At 38.8% G+C, this 26184-nt stretch overlaps 1 protein-coding gene across 1 annotated transcript in view; it reads right to left on the bottom strand.

Annotated features, from left to right (window-relative positions):
• GALC (galactosylceramidase) overlaps window positions 1-26184 on the bottom strand; it is a 68751-nt gene that overhangs the window by 13019 nt on the left and 29548 nt on the right. Inside the window, exons 8-14 of the mRNA XM_027844987.1 lie at window positions 22127-22282; window positions 21434-21558; window positions 18225-18352; window positions 13945-14034; window positions 12540-12632; window positions 10923-11067; window positions 7942-8122 (exon numbers count right to left, since the gene is read on the bottom strand). Coding sequence (XP_027700788.1) covers window positions 7942-8122; window positions 10923-11067; window positions 12540-12632; window positions 13945-14034; window positions 18225-18352; window positions 21434-21558; window positions 22127-22282 — 918 coding nt within the window. The remainder of the gene's footprint in view (window positions 1-7941; window positions 8123-10922; window positions 11068-12539; window positions 12633-13944; window positions 14035-18224; window positions 18353-21433; window positions 21559-22126; window positions 22283-26184) is intronic.

Raw genomic sequence — 26184 nt, 5'->3', positions numbered from 1 at the left:
TTATTGGAAAAACAACTGACCTGGAAAATAGATCCAGGAGAGAGAATTTAACAATTATTGGACTACCTGAAAGCCATGATCTTACCCTAAGGGAAAACAGGGAGGGAAGCGGACAAGAGAGCAGGGGGAATGATAGAGGGGAGGGCAGATCACAACATGACTGCTATGGAAGTGTTTTGCATGACTACACATGTGTAACCTGTATGGAGTTGCTTGCCTTCTCAATGAGGGTGGGTGGGGAGGGAGGAAGGCAGAAAATTTGGAACCCAAAGTTTTAAAAACAAAAGTTAAAAAAAAAATTGTTTTCACACGCAACTGGGAAATAAGATATGCAGGAAATGGGACATAGAAATCTATCCTGCCCTACAGGAAAATTAAAGGGGAAGGGGATGAGAGAAGGGGTGGAGAGATAGAAGGGAGGGCAGATTAGGAGAAGGGATATTCAGAATGTATGCCATGTTGGAGTGGGGGGAGGGATGAGATGGGGAGAAAATTTGGAACTCAAAATCTTGTGGAAATAAATGTTGAAAACTAAAAAAGAAATATATTAATCAAAACCTCTTTAAAAAAAAAAATTCAGACTTCTTCTCTGGTACAAAGGGAGGGCCAAAAGATTTTGTGCAGATTTTCCGGATTGTAGGGGTGCCACCTCCCTAACTCCCAGGATGTAGAAAGGATAACTATATTTATATAGCACCTTAAGATCTGAAAAATGCTTTACATATATATAATGATCTCATTTCACCCTGACTACTCTTGTGAGGTAGGTTCTTTTATTACTCTCATTTTATTGATGAGGAAACTGAGGCAGACAGAAGTGTGATTTATCCAAGTGGTTTATCCAAGACCACAGAACCAAATAAATGTCTAAAGTAGGACTTGAACTCAGGTCTTCCTGACTTAATGTCCAACATTCCATCTACTGCATTACCTAGCTGCCTCAAGGAGGCTAGATACCAGAATTCCTCTGCTCTTTTAGTTTTTGCCATTTTTCATATGAACTAAATCAAATAAATTCATTGTTTCTGTAGAAAAGTATTTACCTTTAAACATAACCAGACTTAAGGGTCCAGAAGGAAGGTACAAACTAGTAGAAGACTGCTTTGCAACTCCTCTGTGAAGTCCTACTCTGAAGCCACATTTTGATAAGGAGGAGACCCTGGATTCTAGCTCTTGTAAGTTCTAACACTCTGGAAAGGTTAGAAGTACATAGGTCCTGGGTAAAAAGCTGAATCTGCTCTGGATAGAATCACAACCAGGAGACTGAGCACTGGTAAAGAATTCTTTGGCTAGGGTAGGCCTGAACAACATACAGCCTGCGCAAAGGATTTCAGGTGGCCTGTGAAAAATGTAGAAGATGTAAAAGAAAGTAAAGATGTAACAAGTGCTTTGTCCACACCCTGCTTAACCCACCTTCGGCTAGTCACAATAGTGACTGTCATGTAACTTGGTGGGTGGGTTGCCACTGCGCACTCTCGTTTGTCACATGACCCACAGCAACCAACCGTTGTCAGTATGCCTCTAGCCTACGATTTCATGATACATAAAAATCTTAAGTAATAAGTGTAATTATTTGATATTAACTGAAATTTCCCTTTTTTCAATATGGTTTATTTGCAAAATGGTTAGTCATTAATAATTATATCTTTACTTGAAAAGTGAGCCATTAAAAATCTATTCGTGGCCTGAAGAAGGTTAGCCTATTTTAATTTTGGCCCCTACCCACTGCCACGCTGTACAGGTCTGGGCTAGGGAATCCCATGAAACAAAGCTTTGATTGGCAGCTAACTTTGTCTCACATCCTAAATGGATCGCTAGGTGGTGTAGCTGATAGAGCACTGGTTCTGGAGTCAGGAAGACCAGACTTCAAATCTAGCCTATAAACACTCACGGGCAAGTCACTTAACTTGCTTGCCTCAGTTTCCTCAACTATAAAATGGGGATAATAACATTACCTACTTTGTACGGTTGTTTTGAGACTCAGATGAGATAATAATCATAAAGCACTTAGTATAGTGCCTGGCACACAGTAGGCACTATATAAATGCTTACTGACTTCCTTTCCCCTTTTAAACAACATAAACATGAATCTAGTCACTAATTCTCCAAGAATATATTTTTTAAATAATAAAAAAGGAAGCCAAACTCAAGATAATTTTATAAAAAAAAAAAAGATAACGGCCCTGGAAATCAGATGATGAAATATAAACTCCACCTTTGAGCAGAGGCCTGGGGGTACGACTAGGCTAAATACTGGTTATACTGTCAGACATGATCACTGTTTGGGGTGCTTTTGCTTCATTGCTTTTCTCCTTTACAAAGAAGGGTTCAATTTTGAGGTGGGAGGTGGGGCACAGCTAATCAGAGAAGGAGGTAAGAAATGTCAAATGATATTAAAAAAAAAGACATCAATGAAACTCATCCCCCCCCAAATAAAACATTTTTAAACAATCTGGAATAACTATAGTTTTCACAATGAACTCTCCCTAGGTTTATTTTAGACCATCCAGGGACAATTGCATGGTTGCAATCACTTTATTCAATTGTGTGTGAAGAATGACCAAAAACCAAATTATATTATCTCTGAAATTAATTCATATACTATTTAATGATGAACAAGTATTCCAAACTGTGAGGTTAGGGGCAAACAAATGACATTTTTTCAATGAAATTCTGAGTAAGGTGGACAAGAATGAAAGTGGGGAACCAGAATGAAGTGGGGGTTTTCTCTAGCTCTCAGAATCCCTTTTTACTGATGATCTTCGACCAACAGACAAGTATTTATTAAGCTCTCATCATATCCCAGACACCGTAGGTAGGTGAGTGTTGGTCCTGGAATTATCGGTTCACACACTAGAAATGACTATTTAATTTAAAGGAAAATAAAACTAAAGCAGTATCTTCAAAATGAAATTGCAATTAAGAAAATCACCTCAACATTACAATAACAAATGGAGGGAAGGGAGTACTTTACAGAAAAGCCAATGTCCCAGCTTCCACATCTGTAATATAAAGAGATTATACACTAGGTAAACTCTGGGGCCCCTTTCAGCTGTGTCAAATTATGGCTTTCTACAACTCCTTGACAAAAACAATCTTAATTTTCACAATTACAAGTGTATGTATAAGGATAAAAATATTTCTCTTTGCTATTTAACCTGTAAACTTACTGGGAAGAAACTATATTTAATCAATTATGTAGTACATACTCTCTACTTCATTCCTGCTACTCAGATGTTTAAAAGGACCACAAGTAGCATAGACAGCACGATAAACTCATCTATCTATTTAAATTGAGAGAGACCTTACACAATTTTTTTCTGCCTCACATATCACAACCCATAATAAGTGATTCTGGATTCAGCACTTATCAGGAAATTTTACAGATAATGGATGAAATAGAAGAGAGTGCAGCTCACTCTTCCACAGCCATAATTCCTCTGTAGTGCTGACGAAAGCAAAAGAAAAAAATATATATCAGCCAATAAACTAAGTAAATTTGGTACTCAGGCTGCAGAGTTCAGATATATGCAACGAAAGGCAATTTTCTGGTTGCCAATCTGATTATAATCAATGGCTGCTAACAAGATGGAAAGTTTTACACGGCTTCAGTTAAAGTTACTCAGGGTGCTAAAATTATTCTGTTGGTACTCCATGAAAGCTAAACAAGAGAGGGGGACAGTCTCCTGCAAAATGAAGCACTTTTACAACTGGTGGCACTATTTCTGTACTTTTCTAGAAAATGAGGTTTGATCTACTTAAGTAGAACTTTAAATAAGCACCCTAAACTTCCTTCTCCATTCAAACAATTTCTAAAATTAGCCATTTATTCTTTACCAACCTATACCAACCTATGCAAGCAACAAAATCAACAGTCCTTCCAAATTGTCTCATAGAAAATTTTTTTTTTCCTTTAAAGAAAGACTGAGTTTCCTACCTCAACCAGGCTAGTGGTGGAGGGGCTACAGGCCCAAATTCACTCTATTTCGCAAAGGAGCTTTGATCTACCCCATTTCCAACCTCCTTAGGCAGCCTGATGGCCCCCACTCCCACAGGCTCACCATACTGGTCCTGGACTTAGTACATACAACCCAATTGGCTTTAGCCCACTGCAACTCAGAATTCCCAGGCTTAAAAGCTTTGTCTCCCCAGTAGGAGAGATTAAAGGTGTGTACCACACACCAGCCTCTCGTAGAAATTCTTATACATCAAAGGCATGGAGCACTTTAGAGGACTGTACTAAGGTACTCAGGACATCAAACAGGTGACATCTGCATGGCATAAATATGTTGTTTAGCCTGCAATAAGCTGTAACATAACTTAGTCAAACCAGTAATTAGTTCCTGAGAACCTACTATTTGCTCACCACTCTGCTGGGTGCTAATGAGATAGACATAAATGTAACAGCGGTTCAGCCCTCCCTCAAAGAGTTTGCCCCCTGAAATGATTATTGGACAGAGTGCTAAACAGGGAAGAAAATCAGTGTGGGATTAACTTTAGAAAAGGTTTCATGGAAGAGGTGGGATGTAACCCACATCTTGACAGGAAAACTATTTACATAATGGAAGAGAAATAATAACAGTATTCAAAGCAAAGAAAATGGTGGGGGAAAAAAGCACAGACACATAAATAAGTAATGGTCTATGTGGGAAGTAGAACTGTGTGGCTAGAGGACAGTTGGGAAGCTGAAGGACATCTGGCAAGGGAGCATCTCATAGACAGTCTTGAAAGCCAAGACCAGGAACTTAAGAATTGATATGGTTGGCAATGAAGAGTCATTGTAAGCTCCTGAGCAGGAAAGTGATATGATGAAAGTAATATTTTAAAAAGAGCAATATGACAATAATAACTAGAGGCAAAAGAAACACAAGGCAGGAAGGCTATTTAGAGGGGAATTAAATTGTAATTTGTGCTTGCAAGTTTCTCTCTATGTAGAGAGACTAGGGCATGCATCATGGAATACTAGAACTGGAAGGAACCTTACAATTCAACCTCTTAATCATTCCAATAAGGAAATTATTATTTCTACTTTGAAAAGCTACTGTGTAAAGTAACAGGCTAAATGTTCCTACATATTTTGTAAATGTTGTAATTACAATTAATAAATTAGAGGTGTGAAAAAAAATGGAATAGGCTGCTATAAGATCCTGAGTTCCCCATTTAATACTAGAAGTGGGGGCAGCTAGGTGGCACCATGGATACAGCACTGGCCCTGGAGTTAGGAGGACCTGAGTTCAAATCTGGGCTCAGACACCTGGCACTTACTAGCTGTGTGACTCTGGGCAAGTCACTTAACCCTGATTGCCTCACAAGAAAATAAAAAAATTAAAATTAATACTAGAAGTGGACTGATGATATCATAGACTATCACAGAGGGGTGCACAGGTTGGGATGATGGACGAGAATCAGAGGTGGGCCACATGTGGCCTCAAGGTTCCCCACTCCTGTAGGTCTCTATGATCTCTTCCAAAACTATGATTATATTGGTACAGGTTTAAAATCATTTAAGATAAGCAACTCCTAGTTGTCAGGAATCATCCCAGTACAAGAGAAATAACCCCTGACTGGGATAAATAAATCTGGGATTCTAGTTCCAGCCCTGCCAATTTGGCTAGTGGTCTTCAACAATTTATCTAACTGCTCTGGGCCTCAATTCCCTCATACAGAAGATGAAAGAAGCCAGAGTAGATGTGCCCTAAGCCCCCCATCTATGGCTGAACTACTACAATAACCTCTTCACTGGTCTCAGTGTCTTTGGTCTCCCTTTCCAATTCATCCTTTAGAGATCCTCTAAGCTGCAGCTGACCATGTAATTCCTGTGGTCAGAAATCTTCCACCTGCTCCAACCCACCCTTCCAGCCTGATTTTATGTTACTTCCTTTATGCACTCTAAACAGCAATCAAATTTCCTTATCTTACTCTGCCCCCTTCTGCCTCTGTGTATTTGTGCAGTGTGCTCCACAGCTAAAATACACTCCCTCAATGCCTGAAACAGTAAACATTACATGCGCTATCATTTTAACACAAGATGCAGCCTTTCAATAGCACTGAAATCCCACTCTGATGCTTTGTTGTGATGCAGAGGTGGACCTACAGGGGTCAGGGATCTGCGGCCTCGAGGCCACAGGTGGTCCTCTTAGTCCTCAAGTGCGGCCCTTTGACTGAATCCAAACTTCATAGAACAAATCCTTTTGTTAAGGAGGTTTTGTTAACACAGGTTCCCCATTCCTACCCTAGACTCTCAAAATCTACAGCAGCTGCATCTTGAGCTCCAGAAGGTCCTACTCTAGCTGGGAAAGCTCCAAGTACAGTGATAAACTGCACGTCATCCAAGGATTAGCCCACCCATCCATCAACAGAGTACCAAATGGGGAGAAAAATCAGTATGGGATTGAGTTTGGAAAAGGTTTCATGAAAGCAGTAGCTAGCACTTACATAGTGAAGTACTGTACATATCCAGTGTTCCAAAAGTTGGAAAGCAATTTTAAAGCTCTATCAGTTTAAAACTGCATTCCAACTTTTGGAACATACTTTACTACCTCATTTGATCCCTACAATAACCCTTTGAAGTGGGTGCCCTCATTGTCGAGGACTGGCCACTGGCACAGCCAGCTGGTTTTTCTGACTCCAAAGTCAGCCCTCAATCCACTGTACCACCTAGCTGCCACACAAAGTTGGTGTTTAATAAATGTTTATTAAATGTAAGGTTCCTCTCAGTTATAACATTATTATTCCAAATAGTTGGCACATAATAAATATTTTTCATCTGAATAGAAAAATTAAGTTTCAGACTATACAATAAGCTCTTTATTAAAAGAGCTTGCATCTTTGGATCAAATTAGTGGCCTCAAATTGAATTCCTTTCCCAACCTGGGAACAGTAGCTTTTAACTCACTTTTTTAAAAGTTTATACCACTTTGGATAAAAAATCTCAAATTTTTTTGTTGGTACAACTCATAACTTACTTCAATTGCCTAGCTATTCCTAATACTTAGCATGGTCCTTGTAACAAAATAAGTACTTACTAGATACTCACTGGTTGGCTGACTGACTGATGGACTTGTTATTGGTGTAAGGCACAGAGCTTGGCACTAGGGACACAAAGGTGAAAGATTATATGCTCCTCTCCCAAAAAAGAGCATAAAGTCCCAGGAAGGCTGAGATATGAATGTATGCATGTCAAAAACCAAGGCAGAACCATCCTATCCCTTTCACCCGGAAACCCCCATGACCACAGAGGAGCAAATGCTGATGTCAGAGTTTTAACCTATATTTCCTCACTCTTTACACCACGTCTCTCTGATTTAATATTACAATAGGTAGAGAAGACAACACGTGACTCAATGCAATGAGTAAAGTTCTGAGTTGTAATACTTACCCTAAATATAAAAGCTGCTTTTGCCTCTTACTAATGCCACCTACCAGACAAGGACAATATTTCACCTTAAATTTCACAACAGGAATTATCAACACAATCCTTAAATTCATCCAGCAGGTGGCAATCTGAGACCAATAGCTATAAAATGCGATGTACAGAATATGAAACATGTGTACTTGTGAGCCCACTATCAGATGAATCAGAAGTTACTTTTCATTCTAGGATTTGTCCATTTTCACATTTAAGTCAAAATGCTCCTATCTCAGTGACCTAAAGTGTGCTCTCTCTCCTCAAAAAGAAGGAATTTACAATTTTGTCATCAGAGAATCAAAGGCGGCGAGAACTTGGAGACCTTACAGACTAGCTAATTTAACTTCCTCATTTCATAAATGAGGCAACCGAAGCCCAGAGAGGGAAATGTAGTTTGCCAAAAGTGATGAGAACACAAATCTATCAAAGAGATGTTTAGCAACCACTACATAGCAACACAAGACTGACTGTTGGAACTGCCTCAGAATGGACCAGAGATAGCAAGCCAGCACCTGTAGTACCGACTGACTTACCAGTTATAATCTCCTATTATACTGATCGTCTGATCTGCATCAAAGGCCCAAGTGATAGGTCGCGTAGTGACCACTTGGCGTAAGGTAAAGGCATGGTCCCCCATGTGTTCGACATTGGTGAAGTATTCAAATACTCCTGTCTGATCAGCAAAATTTGGAGCTTCACTAAAAGGTGGATTACCTGTTTTGAAAATAAGGAAGTCATCATTTTGTTTACAAAAGTAAATAGTTTGGATTTATATTTCTAATCATTCATGGAGCAATTTTTTAAAAAAATCAACCAAAACAAAGAAATCATGCATATATACATGTGTATAAAATACATATGTACATGAACATGTATGTATTTGTATACATGTCTAGACATGTACATGCATGCACACACACACAAACTGACCAGGGCTTAAATTCTGTGTCAATAAAGAATTAGCAATTATTATCTCCTATATAATGAGTTAAATATATTAAATTTTGTATAACAATTTTAACCCATTTTTTGAAATCACATATTCTTTTCCTTTACTAGGAGACAATCACTGCAATTTGTTTCTAATGTCTTTTGAATGTACTTCTCATAGTCCTTTTCCTTGCAAAAATTTCAGGTTTCATTATATTATGTGTAGAAGGACCATAAAGAAGCTAAAACAGCTGGAAATTATGGTTTTTCCCCCCATTCTTGAGAATTAATATAATGTAGTTTTCGTCTCAAGCTCCACCCGTCCACAAGACCACCTTTACTATTAAATAAGAGTCTCTCATACTTGTGGAAGACTACAGAATAGCAGTTCTAACAACATCTCATACTTTACATGTAAATTTTTACTTGTCAAAGTCTTCACATTACCTTTGAATTCTAACTTTCACAGCTTTAATAGCTAAATTAATAATAGCATCAGTTTTAGATCTGCTGTTTCAGAATATAGCCTCATGGCTTCAGAGATGAGAGTAAAAACAGCTTCTGGCATAGCAGAAGCTCTACAAGTATGACTAGCCCAAATCTCACCCACTCATTGATAATCCATGGAAGTCAATGAAAGTTAAACTTCTACATAGAGAATTTGGGGTTAATGAATTCTTCCAAAGAGATTCAAAACCACTTTTTTAGAAAGTTAATCTAACCAGGCTGCTTCTAAGGGAGTTGTTCAATAGGTCTAAGCTTTCCTGAGCATTTGTGGACATCAAGGTGGGCTTTCATCATGACACATCTTGACAGAAACGATTTTGCAACTAAGGACATCCAGGACAAGGAGTCCAAAGGGTGCAGAATTTCTCCTGATAGCCTCACAACAGCACTCAGGTACACAACTTTAGTGTCATCAGGACTCTTCATTCTCACCCCATATATCCAAATCTTGTCCTTTCTACTTTGTTTTTTTTTATTAACTTATTTTAAACTTAAATACTAAAATAAACACACAATAAGAAAAGAAAAAGAAACATTATCAACTTAAATACTTAAAAACTTTAAAAAAAGAAAAAAAAGCATTGCCATGTGCACAGCATAATTTAAGAGAGGATTCAAAATACACAGCAATAAACTTCCATTTCAAGAAAGCTTATATAATAAACACTACACACTGTGTTCAGAGCTGAGCATCTTTTCTTTGCTTACTAATAAGTTTTCTTTTCTTCTCTGCTGTGTACTTTCTACTGTTTTTTTTCCTCCTTCCTACCCTCCTCCCCCAAAAGCTACAATTAAGCATGCAGATATATGAGTGTGTGTGTGTATATACCCGCATACATACATTACACCTATACACACAAACATGTGTATACATACATATACACATACTTAGATATCTATAATCATAGTCATATATAGACATATAGTAAAACCATACTATACTTATTTGTCCTCTGTTTCTCTGAGGATGGATAACCTCTTCATTGGTAAGTCCAAGTCTTTCCATATTTTCCTAAGTCCATCAACTCATCATTTCCTGCACCACAGCAATATTCTAACCTTATACTGTCTAGCCTTTCTACTTTCACAGTACTCTCCCACACATTCTTTCCCTCTGTTTACCTGGCCAATACTTGGTTGGAGCCCTCACCACCTCTAGCCTGGACTATGACAATCGTCTTCTAATTGGTCTCTCTGCCTTCAGTCTCTCTTCATGCAATCCACCATCCACTCAAGATGCTCAAGTGATCTTCCTGAAGTGTGGAACTGACCATGTCACATCCCTACTTACTACACTCCAGTGGTTCCCTATTAACTCCAGCAACAAATATAAAATCCTTTGCTTGGCATCTAAACCTTTGTGTAACCTGGACCTTTCCTGTCTTTCCTATTTTCTTAGACTTTACTCCCTTCCTCACTCTCTACAATCCAGCTACACTGGCCTATTAGCTATTCTTCCCATTCGGTACTCCATATCCCTCCCACCTGTGTGTCTCTGAATTAGCCATTCCCTCACACCTGCAATGTTCTTCTTTCTTACCTCTGCCTCTCAGTCTCCTTGGCTTTCCCTCAGTTAAATCCACCTAGGACAGGACATCTCTCCTAGTCCGTGCAGCATGGTAGTGCTTTCCCCTGTGAGATGAACTACTCTTTGGAGATCTTGTACACATTGTCTCCCCATTAGAATGTGAACTCTTTGAGGGCAGTGATTGTTTTTAATCTTTCATTGCATTCTCAACACATCGAGCACAGTGCCTGGCACATTAATAAATACTTTTTGATTGATTTACTGCCAGTGACAGTAGGCAAGTCCCATAAGATCCCCTTGCCATAAAATTCATGCATCATCCAGTCAAACATGTATTCAAAGCTAGGAAGATTAGAAGTCTTCAATGAAGGCTGAAGGTCAACTTTACTCTTGCAAAGAGATTAAAAAAAAATTAAAAACCTAGAGGATTAGCCCATTTATGACTGAAATTTTACATTGACTTCATGATGAAAACAAATCGGTGTACGGCACCTGATTTAATTCAAAAAATAAAGACTATATTAAGACACTTAAAAAAAAAAGACTTACGAATATTGAAATCATCTTTATAGCTAGTTGGAAATGGTTGTGATACTGGAGGAATAGGATAACTGCCCTTCTGACCTGCAGTGATAGTTGTTAAAGTATATACTTCATCCACACCTAACTTTAATGTGACTGTGCCATTAGCAATCTGAAAGGAAGAGGGAAAATAATGGTTAAGTCCAAAGGGGGCTCCTACATGAACAGGCTGAAATCAGAAAAGGCTTCAGAGGCCTCTGGGAGAACTTTAGCAAGAACTTCCTAAGTGGTTGGAAGAATCAAACATGTTACCATAGGAAACTGTAGAGATTCTTTCACTAGAGGATCTATGAAGTGCACAGAAAACCATCAGAGAGTTAAGTTTTTTTAAGAGCAGACAAAAAAGAATCCTGCCTCAAGGATGGAGAAGAAAGCGGTTGTGACTCAATGAAAATAATAAATCACAGAGCACTTTACTTAGAGCAACTCTGTAAGGAGATGGTGGTAAAAAGCATCATTCAACTGATTTGACAATTAAGGAAGAAAATGAAACTCATAAGGCGGAAGTGATTTGGCCAAGGTCAAACCAAGATCTTCTGAGACCAAGTCTAGTGTTTTTTTTCCTGTAGAATACGCTCAGTGTTGTTGTGTGGTGGTGGCGGTGGCGTGTGTGTGTGGATGTTCTCCATTCCTCCCTCTTTCCCTCCCCCTCTCCCTCTCCCCTTCCCCCCCCTTTGTCCCTCTCCCTCCTCCTCTGTATGTTCTGCCTGTTCCTCCCTCCTTCTCTCCTTCCTCTCACTCTCTCTGTAGGTTTTGTCTGGCCCTCCCTTCTTTCATCTCCCTTCTCTCCCCCTCCCCCTCTCTTCCTATCCTTCTCTCTCCTCCTTCCTGCCTCCTGCCCCTTTCCCTCTCTCTTACACACACACAAACTCTTTCCCCTGCCCTCCTTCTAGTTCCCTTTCCCTCTTCCCCTTCAGGACCTGTCCCTTCTACTTGTTTTATAGCCATATCTATCTTTATGATGTCATTAAGGTAGAAAAGACCATAAAATGCTATTGTTTACTCAGAATTTGTTTATTTAAATATTTCATATTTACCATAGCTAGTACATAAGTTTTAGGTCAGATTTATGATAGTGGTGTTTTTATGTGTTACATGTACACTTTGGAGTACACTGGCCTTCTTTTCAGAACAAATGCACAAAAACAATTTATGTCCATTTTATAGGACCTGGAGCAAAATGTTACTACTTTAAAGTGGACAGGTTTACAGTTTTCCTAGCTTTGCTTCTGTGATAAATTATTAGTCATAGCTATGATTTCATGCCAAATCCTTGGTTCAGAACACAAGCCCTGATTAAGACGTTGCTACCATGGAAAAACAATCTATTTTATGACAATCCACTTTACAAGTTTGTTTCCAGGCACAGACTACATCAAAGTGAAGACTTTACACACACTTTACATACAGAGGGCAGTGCTAAGACCAATAACTTAAGAGAGTCGAATTTCATCAACAGAGAAAGCAGATAAGATACAAAATGGTATGTTTGCTTGGAATGGACAGAACACAAAACTACTCACTCAAAGGCCTGTTACGCCTTGAAAAGAGTTTTGCTTTCTATTAAATACAACTAATTCCTACCTTTAGAGGAGGTAGCTGTTTGAATAAGACAGAGGTATTCCCAGCTTTGCTCCCGAGTTTGGAATACCATAACTGGAGCGTTCTTAATTCTTTCTGAGAAGAGAAAAGCATCAAAAAGATAAGAGTTTTCCTTAGGCTAGGCTAGGCCAGCCTTAGAATTTCCAAAATCAGCAACAACAAAAAACAAACAATGTCAAAATATGCTAAATTTACCAGCCACCTTCAACTCTGAGAGCAAAACATAAGGTTTTCTTTTCTCCACCAGACTCCTTCCCAACTGCAGAAAAAGACAACACTAAACCTCTGAAGGTAGAGTCAAAGCAGTAGTTGTAAAAGGTAGGATCTGATGTAACCATTTTTCATCCATATTGTATAGACAGTCAGCATTCACTGAAATGACAGACATTGTTTGGGGTGCTAAGATTTCAATGTCTGTCTCTGAGGGCTTTTGCAAATAAAGCAACATGTTTTGACAACAGTGGGTATGGAAGAGCTAATTTAACTCAGTTTGAATCTGTGACACTGGCATATAAGTAATTTTTTCTGTCTTTAAGAACAGAAAGAAACATGGGGAAGGACAAGGAACGACTCCTTTATTCAATTGTTGCTACTTATAAGGAGTCTGGGTTTTCCATTTTCTATAGAAACAACATGAAATTTTAGCTATCTCTGAAATAGTCAAAGTCAAAGTTAAAAAGATTTCATTCACAGAAGTTTCATGTATAATCCCATTTTGTACAAGTAGCCTTTTAAATTCTGATTAACCAAGGGTTTGCTGATGCCAACGGCCATGCTGCTAGCTATGCAAAGGTGTGTGTTTAAGAACTCCAAAGATGTTGTAAGCCGTCTTCCCTTTCTAAACTCCAGTCTCATACTGCTCCATTTTAATAGCAACATATACATGGGGAATTTAGAAAAACAGGTCCAATATGGGGGGGGGGGGAACCAACAAAAAAACCTGGAATAGAATATTTAGTACCATGTTAAAATGCCCATGTATAAAAGTTCAGTTTTAAAGTGTTATACATGCTTCACTTTATCTTCTGCAGAAAAAGTCAGTCTGAGAAACTTTGGGTTTTTTTCAGTCTTTAAATGCATCACTGTGTAGAAACTGCAGTAATCCTGTCTCTTCTTAAGTACAAAGTTCTCAGGATAACCTTTCATGAAAGGGTTCATCCTAAGCAATTAATGAAATGGTTGTATTGTAATTAATGTAATGGTTACATCATTACAAAAAACTTCAAAGCACATGACCTTGTAATTCTGGAACTACAAAAAAGACACTAAGTTAAGGTTACACTAAGCTTCTCTGCAAGGTAACTAATATTAGTCAGTCAAGAGATAATGAATGACTTCTGGTACGTTTGTCCTGTTACTACATGTATATCTATGTATATATACTTACAAAGGATCCCTTAAGAGTGAAACTTGCAGTTTGTTCAGACACTTCAAAGAAAGGAAGAGGCGGCCTTATGCATTTTGAATGCTCATGAGTCTGTAAAGAAAAACAAACAAACAATCCCAAATAAGATCTAAATTAAGTAGACAGCCCTTGTTTAAAAAAAAAAAAAGAATAGTACTGATATTTGTGTGGCACTTAAGGTTTATATTTTACATATGTTCCTCCACTTGATCTTTACAAGTTAGGCACCATAACTATTAGCAACTCCATTTTACAGATTAAGAAAACTGAGGCTCAGAAGTTTAATGGCTTGCCTATGGTCCCACAGTTAGTCAATGTCAAATACAGATTACTCGACTACAATTCCAGCCTTATTTCTACTACGCCAAGCTGTCTTTACTGCTATACTTTAAAAAGAAAAAGGAGTGGCAAGAAATAGTTAAATATCAATTGTTTCAAATCTCAGGATATCATAAGATTAGCCATCCAAAATAAATTTACTTGAAAAACATATTTCATTAATCTCCCACTAATTTATGTCTATTTCTTCAGCTCAACAGTAATTTTATGGAAAAGATGAAAAAAATAGTTCTCAATTACATCTATCTACCTACAGACAAATAGCTATAGACATGAAATACAGATTTTTATTTTCAACAGATACCGACTTATCCCTTTCAGTTAGGTAAGTGGCCACAAAGATATCCAGTAGAGTAAATCACTCATATGTATCAAGTATATTGCACATACTGTCAGCCTTGGTTGACATGTTGGTTAGTTTTGTTGAACTGTTTTTCTCCCCTCTCTCCCCATTTGTTTTGTTCACAAAAGAGCCAGGAGGCCAGTGTCACTAGATTGAAGAGTTCGTGGAGGGGAGTAAGGTGTAAGAAGACTGGAAGGGAAGGAGGCACCTATGCTATAAAGGGCTTTGAATGCCAGACAGGGCATTTTATATTTGCTCCTAGTGGCAATCGAGAGTCACTGGAGTTTACTGAGTAGAGGAGTGACAAGATCAGACCTGAGTTTTAGGGAAATCACTTTAGTGGTTGAATGGAGGATGGATTAGAGGAGAGAGGAATCTGAGGCAGGCAGACTCACCATCAGACCATTGTAATAATCCAGGTGGGCCTATTCTAGAGATGTTGCCAAAGTGAAATCAAAAAGTCTGGACAACAGCTTGGATAGAGATGAGGAATCCAGGATGACTCCTAGGTTGTGAATTGGAAAGAGTAGGAGGATGGCATTGCCCTCAACAGTAATAAGGAAGGTAGGATGAGGGGGAGGGAGGATTTAGGAGGAAAGATAATGAGCTCTGTTTTAGACACACTGAGTTTAAGATGTCTACTGGAAATCCACTGTGAGAGTCTGTCTTTCAGACAGCTGGAAATGTGAAACTAGAGGTCAGGAAAGGTTGGATATATTTGAGAATCATCAACCTAGAGATGGTAATGAAATCCATGGGAGCTGATGAGATCACCAAAGGGAGCAATATGGAGGAAGAAGAGAAGAGGGGCCAGGACAAAACCCTGAGGAATATCTATGGTTAGGGACTGTGATCTGGAGGAGGATCCAGCAAAGGAGACAGAGGAGCAGTGAGATAAGTAGAAGAAGAACCAAGAGAGAGTGTCCTCAAAGCCTGGAGAGACGAGGTTATAGAGGAGGAGATGGTGATCAGCAGTGTCAAAGGCTGCAAGATTAGGCAGGAAACTTCTTAGCAGGAGGCGGAAGGCCTGCCTCCCAATGACTTTCTTAAGAAACAGGAGCAGCAACAGGCCTGAGGCCAAATGGAAGGCTGCCTCTCTTTGCATGGAGGTGCTCCACATCCCCCACCCCGGAGATCAGGCTGGAAGTAGGAGGCAGAAGCTGCCTTGTGTTGGCCCAGTTGGAAGCTGTTCCTTGCCCTCTTGTCTCCTTCCCTCAGAGCAAGAGATGGAAGGCTCTGGATCAGAGGAAGGTCTCTACTTGCTTTTCCTTCTTTTTCTTTCATCCTTTTCATCAGAGACTTCAGTCAAGATGGGCAGAATGGGAGATAACATCAAGGTATTCTGAGATACTGAGTGGGAAAGAAAAGAAGCTCACAGCAAATGGCCTCAATTTTCTCTATAAAGTATATTGTTCTTTGCCTCTGCTCTCTTCTCTCTGCAACACTTCACACAAGTCTACTCAAATTGTTCTGAATTTTTCACATGGCACAGGAATAATTCATTACATTCACATATGACAATTTATTCATCTACTTCCCAATCAATAAGAACATATTTTTCTTCCGATGTTTTTGTTATCAAAAATAATGCTGTGAAAAATTTTTATATTTAAATGCTGTCCTTGGTGTATATCTCCTTCTCAATATAAGATACTAGTAATGGAAACTCTGGTCAAAGGATATGAATAATTAATTAATTTTTCTTGCATAATTGAAAACCTCTTTCCAGAATACCTGCACCAACAGGTTGGATTGCACTGAGAAAATCGCCCAATTCTGTCGTCTCCCCCCCAGAAAGCCTTTCTCAATACCGCATTCTCTTGGGGATACCATATTGTCAAGAATTCTAGAACACATTTCAAAAGAATTAAAACAACAACCTAAAGGGTAAATTGAAAGAAGAGTAGAGACTTTAAGACGGCATAAGAATGTTACCAATGACGACTTGCTGTGCTGTTGAACATTTTTACCAGGAAGTTGGATGGCACACTTCAGATAATACAAAGCAGAGGTGGAAAGCTGATAAACTGAATAACTGAAGCAGGATTCAAAAAGATCATCAGGCAAAACAATTAGCCAAACTTAATGTGATATTGATTAGAAATAAAAGTTCTACACTTGGATTCCAAAAAATCAACTACATAATTACAGAATAGAAAAGATGTAGCTAGACAAGAGTTTACCTGGGAAATATCGGGGGGAGGGGAGGATTGGTTAGTATGCAAGTGATATTCACTAAACCTCTCAGTATATGAACTCAAAATTAAGTCAGTAGTGTGAAGTGACAGCCCCCCTAATTGGCACTAATATGTCCAGGAATATTATGTTCACTTCTCAATGCCATATTCTAGTAAGGAAATGGAAAAAAAAAACAAAACTGAGAATGGTTGTCCTAGAGAAATTTACAAGCTTCCATAGAGGGCCTGGAGGATTGTCAAATAGAACAAATGTATTGTCACATACACTTGCCCTACTCCACCCCAGGGAGCAAGGCAAAGAAGCAAATTTAAACTTGGTATAGGGGAAAACTTCCAAACAATTAAAGTGGAATGGGCTCCCTTAAGAAATAGTAAGTTCCCCCTCCATAGAAGTTTTCAAACAAAGATTGGATGAGGAATTGTCATGCCATTTAATAAAGGATCCTTGGTTAGGTATGGAGTTTTGTGTCATAGGCACACCCTCTGAATTCCTTCCCACCTCCAAGATTCCAAGTCTGTGATCCATATTCGAGAAGCAGCATAAAATACATTATCAAGGTTCTCTCTCATTCCCCACACTCCCTCATTGCCAATCCAAGGTCTATTAATTTTACCTTTGTAACCTCTCTCCAACACACCCCCTTCTTACTTCTGACACTGCCTCACTGACTCACACCTGGATTACACAACAGCCTACTGGTTGGTTTCCCTGCCTCAAGTCTCTCCCCACTCTAGTCCATTTACCACTCAGCTGTCAAAGTAATCTTCCTAAACCCCAGGTCTGACTATTCCACCCTCCTACTTCATAAATTCCAGTAGCTTCCTATCACCTCCAGCATCAAATATTAAGTCCCCTGTTTGGCATTCAAAGCCCTTCACAACCTGCCCCTCCCTACATTTCCCATCTTCTTACACTTCCTTCCACGACATACTCTGAGATCCAGTGATACCGGCCTCTTTGTTGTTCCTCATACAAGACTCTCCATCTCATGAGTCCATTATATACAAAGGAAATTCTACAGGAGTAGAGAGGATGGAGGCAGGGTGGGAGCAGTCAGAGAACACTTCACCTAACAGGCAAGATTTAAGCTGGTTATTAGAAAGAGAGGTAGAATTTAAGTTAGTGGAGAGGAAGGACATTCCAGGTAGGTGGTCAGGATATGAAACAAAGTATGGGACAGGGAAGTGTATATTTAGAGCCCAGCAATAAGAGTAACAGCAGAAAGAGAAGCCTAAGAAAAGAGGAGTAAATAAAGAAAACCATTCTAGAAGTGCTTCAACTGCTGTGGGAAACAAAGTTACATAACAAAAATACTTTATTTTAGTAAATACTAATCCTCTCTACAGCAACCAGTTAATTAAATCAGTTTTAAAAATCTTACCATGGTTTCTATGATAACAGTGAGGTTACCTAAGCCATCAGTAAGAGCTACATAGCTTCCACCTTTAAGGAAATGGCCAACTGTTTTCAGGTATTGCCACCCTGGCTGAGCAAACTGAGTGGTATGAGCTGTGGAAAGGCAGAAAGAAATTAAAAAACAAGGGCTCAAGGTTTGTTTCAGAAAAGAGATGAGCATCATTCTGTGCTAACTATATTTTTTTGTTCTAATTTAATTAGTTTTCTACTTGTGTAAAAATCATCTATCAAAAATCTATTTCAACTTACTAAACAAAGACAATTAGCAATTTATTTCAGTTAAATTTTGCTATTCCTGAATTCTAAATACCTTATCAACTGACTGGAGTTGCCCATAGCAAGCCATCTTACCGACCCAGACACACCCGCTGCAGGGTGGGGATCTTAGGGAGAGGGGATCAAAGTCCATTTTTGTATCCCTAGTGCCTAACAAAGTTGCAGAGAAAGTGCTCGATAAAAAGGTATAATTATTCTCTTTTTAATTATAAGAAAAGTTGAACCCCAAGTGGTAATCTGGCCACTGCTAATAAGTGGACTTGATTTAAATCAAGAAAGGACCAGCTAATCCCTTCATTTTAAAGACAAGGAAATTAAGGCCAAAAAAAGTTAAAATGATTTGCCCAACTTCACATAGGCAGTACTCAGTAACAGAGGTGCATTCAGAACCTACCCTGAATCAAAATTCAATCAGCTTTGTACTATGGTAATTTCTGACTAAAACGTTGGAACTCTGATGCCTACTTAAATTCTGCACTGTTTCAATTACACCTAGCTGGTATGTTTATAGCTCTAATCTGGAGTCTGGACAATTATGGTAAATGTATTTAGTGTAGAATAAGAGGTAGTAAGATACACTGTAAATGATAGCCGTGGCTGAAACATGTCCACATGTATATAATGTGAAACTTGTATTGTATATCCAAAAGAAGACAGCTAATTAGAAATTGTTTTTGATGTGGCAGCATTGAGAAGACCTATGGTTTTAAAGAGAGGAAGAACCTACCTAGGGCACAGAAGGTAAAGTGGTGCTACAGATGAGGCTAGAGATGAAATGTATGAGCTGTTTGTCTCTTCTGATGAAGGCTTGGAGAGCGAGTGCTTGCTCTCGTATCAATGATACCTGTGCAGATGACTCTCTCTCTCTCACACTCTCTTTGTATATATACATAATGTATATGCACACGCGCACGCACGCGCGTGCGTGCGCACACACACACACACACACACACACACACACCCAGACCTAATTACTCTAGATATCTCCAGCCAGAAGTCCCATAAGCATCACAAATTCAGAATATTTACGATGGAATTCTATTTCTTCCCCTAAATCCATTACCTCTCCAAACTTTCCCATTTTCATTGGAGGTCCCAACATCCTTCAAGGTAACCAAGTTTACAACCTTGGAGTAATCCTCGACTCTTCCCCTTCCTCACACACCATCCCCTCCCTCATCCAATGAGGTGCCAAGATTTGTCAAATCTACCTCCACAATAATTCTGTCATCTGTTCCCTTACCTCCACTGCCACTACCCATTACAAGCCCTCATCACCTTCACTGAAACTCTTCCAATACCTTCTTAATCGTTCTCCTAGCTTCTTCCTTCTTTGATCCGTTTCCACACAACTACTAAAATAATCTTCCTATAGCACTGTTTTGGCTACATCATTTCCTTCCCAGGAAACTTCATTAGCTTCCTATTGATTAATCTCTGGGATAAAAGGGAAATTTTTTAACTCAGCATTTAAAGCCCTTCATAGTCTAGCTCCAACCAAACATTGACATTTCCAGACATTTCAATTTACTCTTTTAACCATTCTATGTATCAATCAAACTGGGCCTATTTTCTTTTCCCTGATCTTTCAGTTCAATCTCCCACCTCCATACCTTTGCAGAGACTGTTCCCTATATCTGGAAAATACTTTCTTCTCACTTCTGCCTCTTATATTTCCTGCTTTCTTCAAGGCTCAGCTCAGGTGCCATCCCCTGAAAAATCTTTACTGAGCCCCATGGTTGTCAACATTCTCCTCCACAATTATCTTACATTTATTTATCGGTGAAAGGGTTGCATATAGAATATAAGCTTCTTCAGTAAAAAGGTTATTTTTCATTTCTTCTTGACTCACAGTAGGTAGTTAACGGAAGTCTGTTGAATTAATTGTTGAGTGATTTCTTCCCCCCACAAAGTTATCATATCATGTTTCACAACTAAAACAGCAATTTAATATGAGAATAACAAATTACAAAAATGTAACTTGTAGAGTATTGAATTAGTTAAAAAAAAAACCCTAGTTCTGTTCATCTAAAAACAGGATACTTAAAATATATCCAGCAATAAACTGGTCCCCAAATTAATTAGAAAACAAGATATAACTAACCTACTAATTATTCATAGACCTTAATCTAATCTGTAACTTAAATCTCAATTCCTATTATTCCATATCTTAACGGAATTTCACATCATTCAACTATTTAATGAGATTTCTCCATTTTCAAAGTCAATATTGCTAGTTTCTTAAGTCTTTCCTCTTTATGAAAGGCAAGTCACTTTGAATTAACACAAAATCCCTGAAGAAGTCAATAAAAAGAAGAACATAGTCATGAACCTAAAATAAAATTTCTGACTTCTCTCAATACTTAAGAAAAATGATTCATACAAAATGATAGTAATAGTAATCATGCTTGGTGCTTGTGACCTGCATCTATTCAACCTAGGGGAGCTAGCTGGATTCTCTAATGGAAGAATAACAGGAAACAGAAGCAAAAAGATGAGAACGGATGAAGAGGTTGTGATCTGCACCAGAACAGGAGTAAGCCCCTATAGTGACGAAATTGGTATGAATGTAAGCCTATGCTACAGTCTTCCAAAGGACAATTTTAACTGACATTACATAAAATCCTGGCAATAAAAGCTATTTCTTCGGTTAAATTGTCATAAGTTCATTCTAAAGACATTGTATTTTATCTCTTTGAAGGAGAATTACACAGGGCAGCTAGGTGGCACAGTGGATAGAGCACTGGTCCTGGAGTCAGGAGGACTTGAGTTCAAATCTGGCCTCAGACCAAACACTTGACACTTACTAGCTGTGTGATCCTGGGCAAGTGACTTAACCCCAATTGCCTTAAAAAAAAAAAAGTGGAGGAGAATTACAGGGAGGAATCTGATGCTTACCTGAAATCCAGATAGGACTCTCTACAACATAATGCCCACTCCAGGGCTCCTGAGCAGTCATCAATCCATCTCTTCCAAAAGGTAGTTGCTGATAGTAACTAGCCACCAAGTTCCAAGCGATTGTGCTGAAAAATTGGTTTGGCAAATAAGAAAGACCAAAATTACTTTATGATGCAATTTAAATTTGTAGAAGCTTAAAGCTCCCCAACCCCAACAGTTTTGAAAACTCTTAGATAAACTTCCTTTTTCTCAAAGGAAAAAAAAAAAATCAAGAACTGTCAAAAACCGTAGTCAAAAAAATTCCTCTTCCCTTGCTTCTGATACTTTTCACTTAACAAGAGTTAAGTCATATTTCGTTGTTTTTTTTTCTTTTGAGCTTCTAATTTATACCAAATTATAGATCATTCATACCTGAGTGTGCTAGTAAATGTTTAACCAGCTTTCCAGAAAAAAAATGTAGGCACAAAATACATTTAAGCTTAATCTGCATTATTCACATTTTCTCCATCACTTTCTTAAGTCTAGACAGTCAACAGAACAATAAATCAAGCCCTGAGTTGTAGCACTTGCCAATTTCCAAGGTGTAAATGTTCACAATGAAAATTTAACAATCAACTCTCTCAAGTCATTTGAACTGGTTCCAGCACACCCCTGTATAGCTATTTCAGTGGACTGTTATTAAAATGTGCTCACGCAGTCATGTTGCCATTCACATAATTCTGATTCAAGATGCGGGCCCAGCAGCCTCCACCCACTTCATTATTGAAAGTGCTATAATCTTCCGAAGACCAGAGTATTTTGTTGGTCGCCAGGGCTGCAGGTATAGTATGAGTTCCAGGATAATGAGCCCTAAGACAAAAACGTGGGAGAAAATGAACAGACTTAGATATAAGTATCAAAGCTATTCATTCCTTAGTTTTCCATTTCAAAACAAATGGTGAGAAGATTGAGAAAAAGTTCTAAGTAAGCACAAATACATTTACTTAGAGAACTACACCGGAACTCTTAACAAACCTAAAATATGAATTAACTAAAATATAGTAAAATTTCAAATATTCAGGACCCTTCAGGAATGAGTCATTCTGGAGTGCTAAATACCCTAGACAACTGAGAACTAATCCTTCAATAAAAGTCCACACTTTTATTTTGCTTTTAATGAAAAGTTTGTAAAAATGTACTTCTGGCATACCTTAACTCTAACCAAGACAATTTCACAATAACATCATTAATAGATTATTATTAAACGGTACCGAATCACAAAACCCAAAAGCAATGTTGCTTGGACAATCACTGGAGATCCACTGTGTCTATGAATCTAATTTCCTCTTGTAATTCTGTTTTCATTTTAACACTGTATTTTTATGAAACCAATTTACTTCAACAAATATTAATCACTTATTACATGTAAGGAACTAGGCCCACATGTTAATACAAAGATAAAAAAAATAACACAATCCCAGCCTTCGAGGAGCTGCCTGGGGGTTCCCTCACTCCCCTCCACCCCACACCCTTGCCCTACTCCAGGAGGAGTAGTACACATATGTAAGAATGATGCAAGTACAATGTAATCTGAGCAAAAGTCAAATTAAAACAAAATGCTCTAGGAAAATTTGAGGAGCAAGTGGGGGAGGTAGATCAGGAAAGGCCTCAGGAATGATGAAACATTTAAACAGAATCTAGAAGGAAAGCCTTCAATGGGCAAAGATAAAAAAGGAATCAACTTCAAGCACTGGGGACAGTTGAGTTAGGAGACAGTGGGGTTAAGTAAATAGCTCATGGTCCAGACCTAACTAATGTCTATAGCAAGAGTTCTTAACCTGAGGTTCATGGATTTGTGATTTTCAGTATTTTAAGAGCTATTTCAATATATCTGGTTCCCTTTGTAATCCAATCTTTTATTATAGGCATTTAAAAACAATCTTCTGAGAAGGGGTCCCTTGGCTTCACCAGACTTCCAAAGGGGTCCATGACAGAAAAATGATTAAGATCCCCTAGACTGGAGGGGCTGAGTGAGATGCTATACATGGCTCACTTAACAGTTAAGTATTTGTGATTTTGGGCAATCCTAGAGGGCAGGCACCATGTCTTAAATAATTCCGCACTTCCGTTATTACATAGGACAGTGCACTGCACATCCCAAACAAGTAACTATCAAGTGAATGCCCATTATTTGTTTTAAAGAGAAAAATGAGTTGGTTTCTCTTCCCAGAACCTAGTACAGTGTTCTTCAAGAGTTAACGGTTGTGTATGTTGTCATTTTCCCAATGTTTCAAAGATGGAAGTAACTAGCCCCCAGTTCACATTACACCTAGAAAAGACAAAGCAATTTATAGATGAAATTATAACACTCTTACTTCTATTTAAATAACTTCTTTTCTAGCTAAACCATATTAATCATTAACATGAATTCCAGCTAAACTGTATTAATCATTAACATGAATTACCTATTTTTTTCAAGATTCAAGCAGGTCTTCAAGTAGTTTGTAAAAGGGCACTATGGAAATTTCCATTTTAATTATAGCGTATGCAAAGTTTAAAAAGATTTTTAAATTCTAATTTTAACTACCTAGGCTCTGAAGTTTTCCAAGTCCAAGGACTAGAGTGATTATACCAATGAAGTTTTACTTGCTGAGAAGGATTCAAGTGAATCAAAACACTTGCAGACCTGCAACCATCAGATCCAAAGGCTTAGGGAACCAGAGACCCTGTCCTTTCTAGGAATCAAGGACTGGAAAGGCACAGTGCTCACTTGCCATGGGGTCTTTCAGCTATGGATATTTCCATGTTCTCTCTACCCCTAATTCTGAAATTCAGATATTCATGGCTGGCAATGAAAGTGAGTTCTTGGAGTGCTTGGAGTAACAAACCATTTGTTATTAACAGCACTTGCCCACAACAACATCGTGCTCAGTTATTACAAGATCTCAAAAGATGGGGGTTTCAATCAAGTGTTGGTCTTCCTATCTTACAGCTGGCAAAAAATGCCCTCTTCTTGCCCCCTTTACCTCTGTCACTGAGTCAATATAAAAAAAAAATCCTTTCTCCCACCATGTCTCAGTGGGCCCTACCCCTTCACATAGCTCATCTTCTTCTGTCCTTCCCATGCACTATGCCTTCTGGAACTCCTGTTGTATTATTAACAAACTCCCCTTCTTCCTAGAGCTCCTCCAAATTTTTCCATCTTCTGGTTCTCTAAGAAACTTGGCTCCCTCCAGAAGACAGTTCATTCTAGGTCACCTTTTCTCATGCTGCCCAACACACTGGGCCACACAGACTACACATATACCATATTCCTTATACCATTTCTAGAACCTCTTATAGAATACCCCACAAGTCCATATTACCCCATCCAGAACCTTGTCACAGTTATCTTCTGACTTTCAGGTCAGTCTCACTGCTGTCTCGAGGAGTTCACTACTTTGCTCAGGGTCATTTCCATCCTAAACTTGGCCTTCACACATAGGGACTTAAATACATAATCCAACAATGGATGTCCTCTTAAAAATCCTGGACTCTCAGTTCATCAACATCCTCTACCTTCACTGTAAGTTGTCCACCACAACACAATGATCTCCCCATCTCCTAGAACTCTGTGGCCTGCCCTAGCCAAGTTTCATCTACTCAGACCATCACCTACACTCCCTCCTTCTCCTGGTGATCTGGACTCCACTCCTGAGTCTCTCTCAGCTGATAGGTCAGCTTTTACCTTATCTTGCTGGGCCCCAGCATGGCACTTCTTGGCCACGTCCTTATTGTGCACCTTTGCTCAATTATTCTCCCTCAACCCCCCTGATTTACTATATCCTTTATGTATTATCTTTCTTCATTAAAATGTAAATGCCTGATAGCAGGGACTGCTTCCTTGCCCTCTTATATCCACAGGGCTTAGCATAGTTCCTGTCATACAGTAGATGCTTAATAAGTGCTCTAGCTAGCCAGTTATAACTCTATTTATCCCTAATGAGAACTTCCCATTCTTTCAATTCTCTATCTGCAACATTCCTTCTAAACCAATATTCTTTATTTTCACTATGACCCACAGTCCCTCCACTCCTCTCCATTTTCCTGGTCCTTCAACCTCACTCAAGCTTCACTTTTCTCCCTTCACAGTCTTAACCTGAGGGTGGATCAATTCCACTATCCTTGAAATCCCTGTCCCCTTGTCCTATTGCTGCTTGCACCTTACCAACAGCAACCATGGGTTACTCATATCACCTGTCTTCTAAGTTTCTTTTCAAGTGCTGCTGCAAAGCCATGTAATAATGCAAACCAGGTCCAATAAAAACATACACTATCTTACCTCAACTGGCCCTTGCTGCTGCATGGCAAGACTTTCTATTCTTTTCTGACATCATCCAAAACCTTCTCTTCTCTCATTAAGCTCCCCAAACGACCCCCCCGCTTTTTCTGGACCCATTCCCTTCTCAGCAGTAAATCTCACCTATTTAACTAAGATGGAAGGTTTTCTGTTGTGAGTTCCCTCTTCTCTCTTATATCGCAACCGAAAATCCCATTGCACCATCCCTAGTCTCTTCTCTGGGCTCATCTATTTTTCAAGGTTAAGGCCCTTACTTCATCCCATTGCTCTCTCTCACCTTTAATCTTTCTTTCTCTTGCATTCTGCCTTCTGGCTCTATTAATAGACTGAACTGTCCTCTATCAGATTGGCATAGCTCTCTTAACTGCTAAATCTAAAGGCCTCTTCTCAGTCTTCATCCTACTTGATCATTTGGTAGCTTCTGATACTGTCA

The sequence above is a fragment of the Vombatus ursinus genome, unplaced genomic scaffold (genome assembly GCF_900497805.2).
Source record: "Vombatus ursinus unplaced genomic scaffold, bare-nosed wombat genome assembly UNPS02014945.1, whole genome shotgun sequence".
In the NCBI taxonomy this organism is placed as follows: domain Eukaryota; kingdom Metazoa; phylum Chordata; class Mammalia; order Diprotodontia; family Vombatidae; genus Vombatus; species Vombatus ursinus.
Note: the sequence above shows the minus strand (reverse complement) of the source record. Positions and strands in the feature narration are given on the sequence as shown.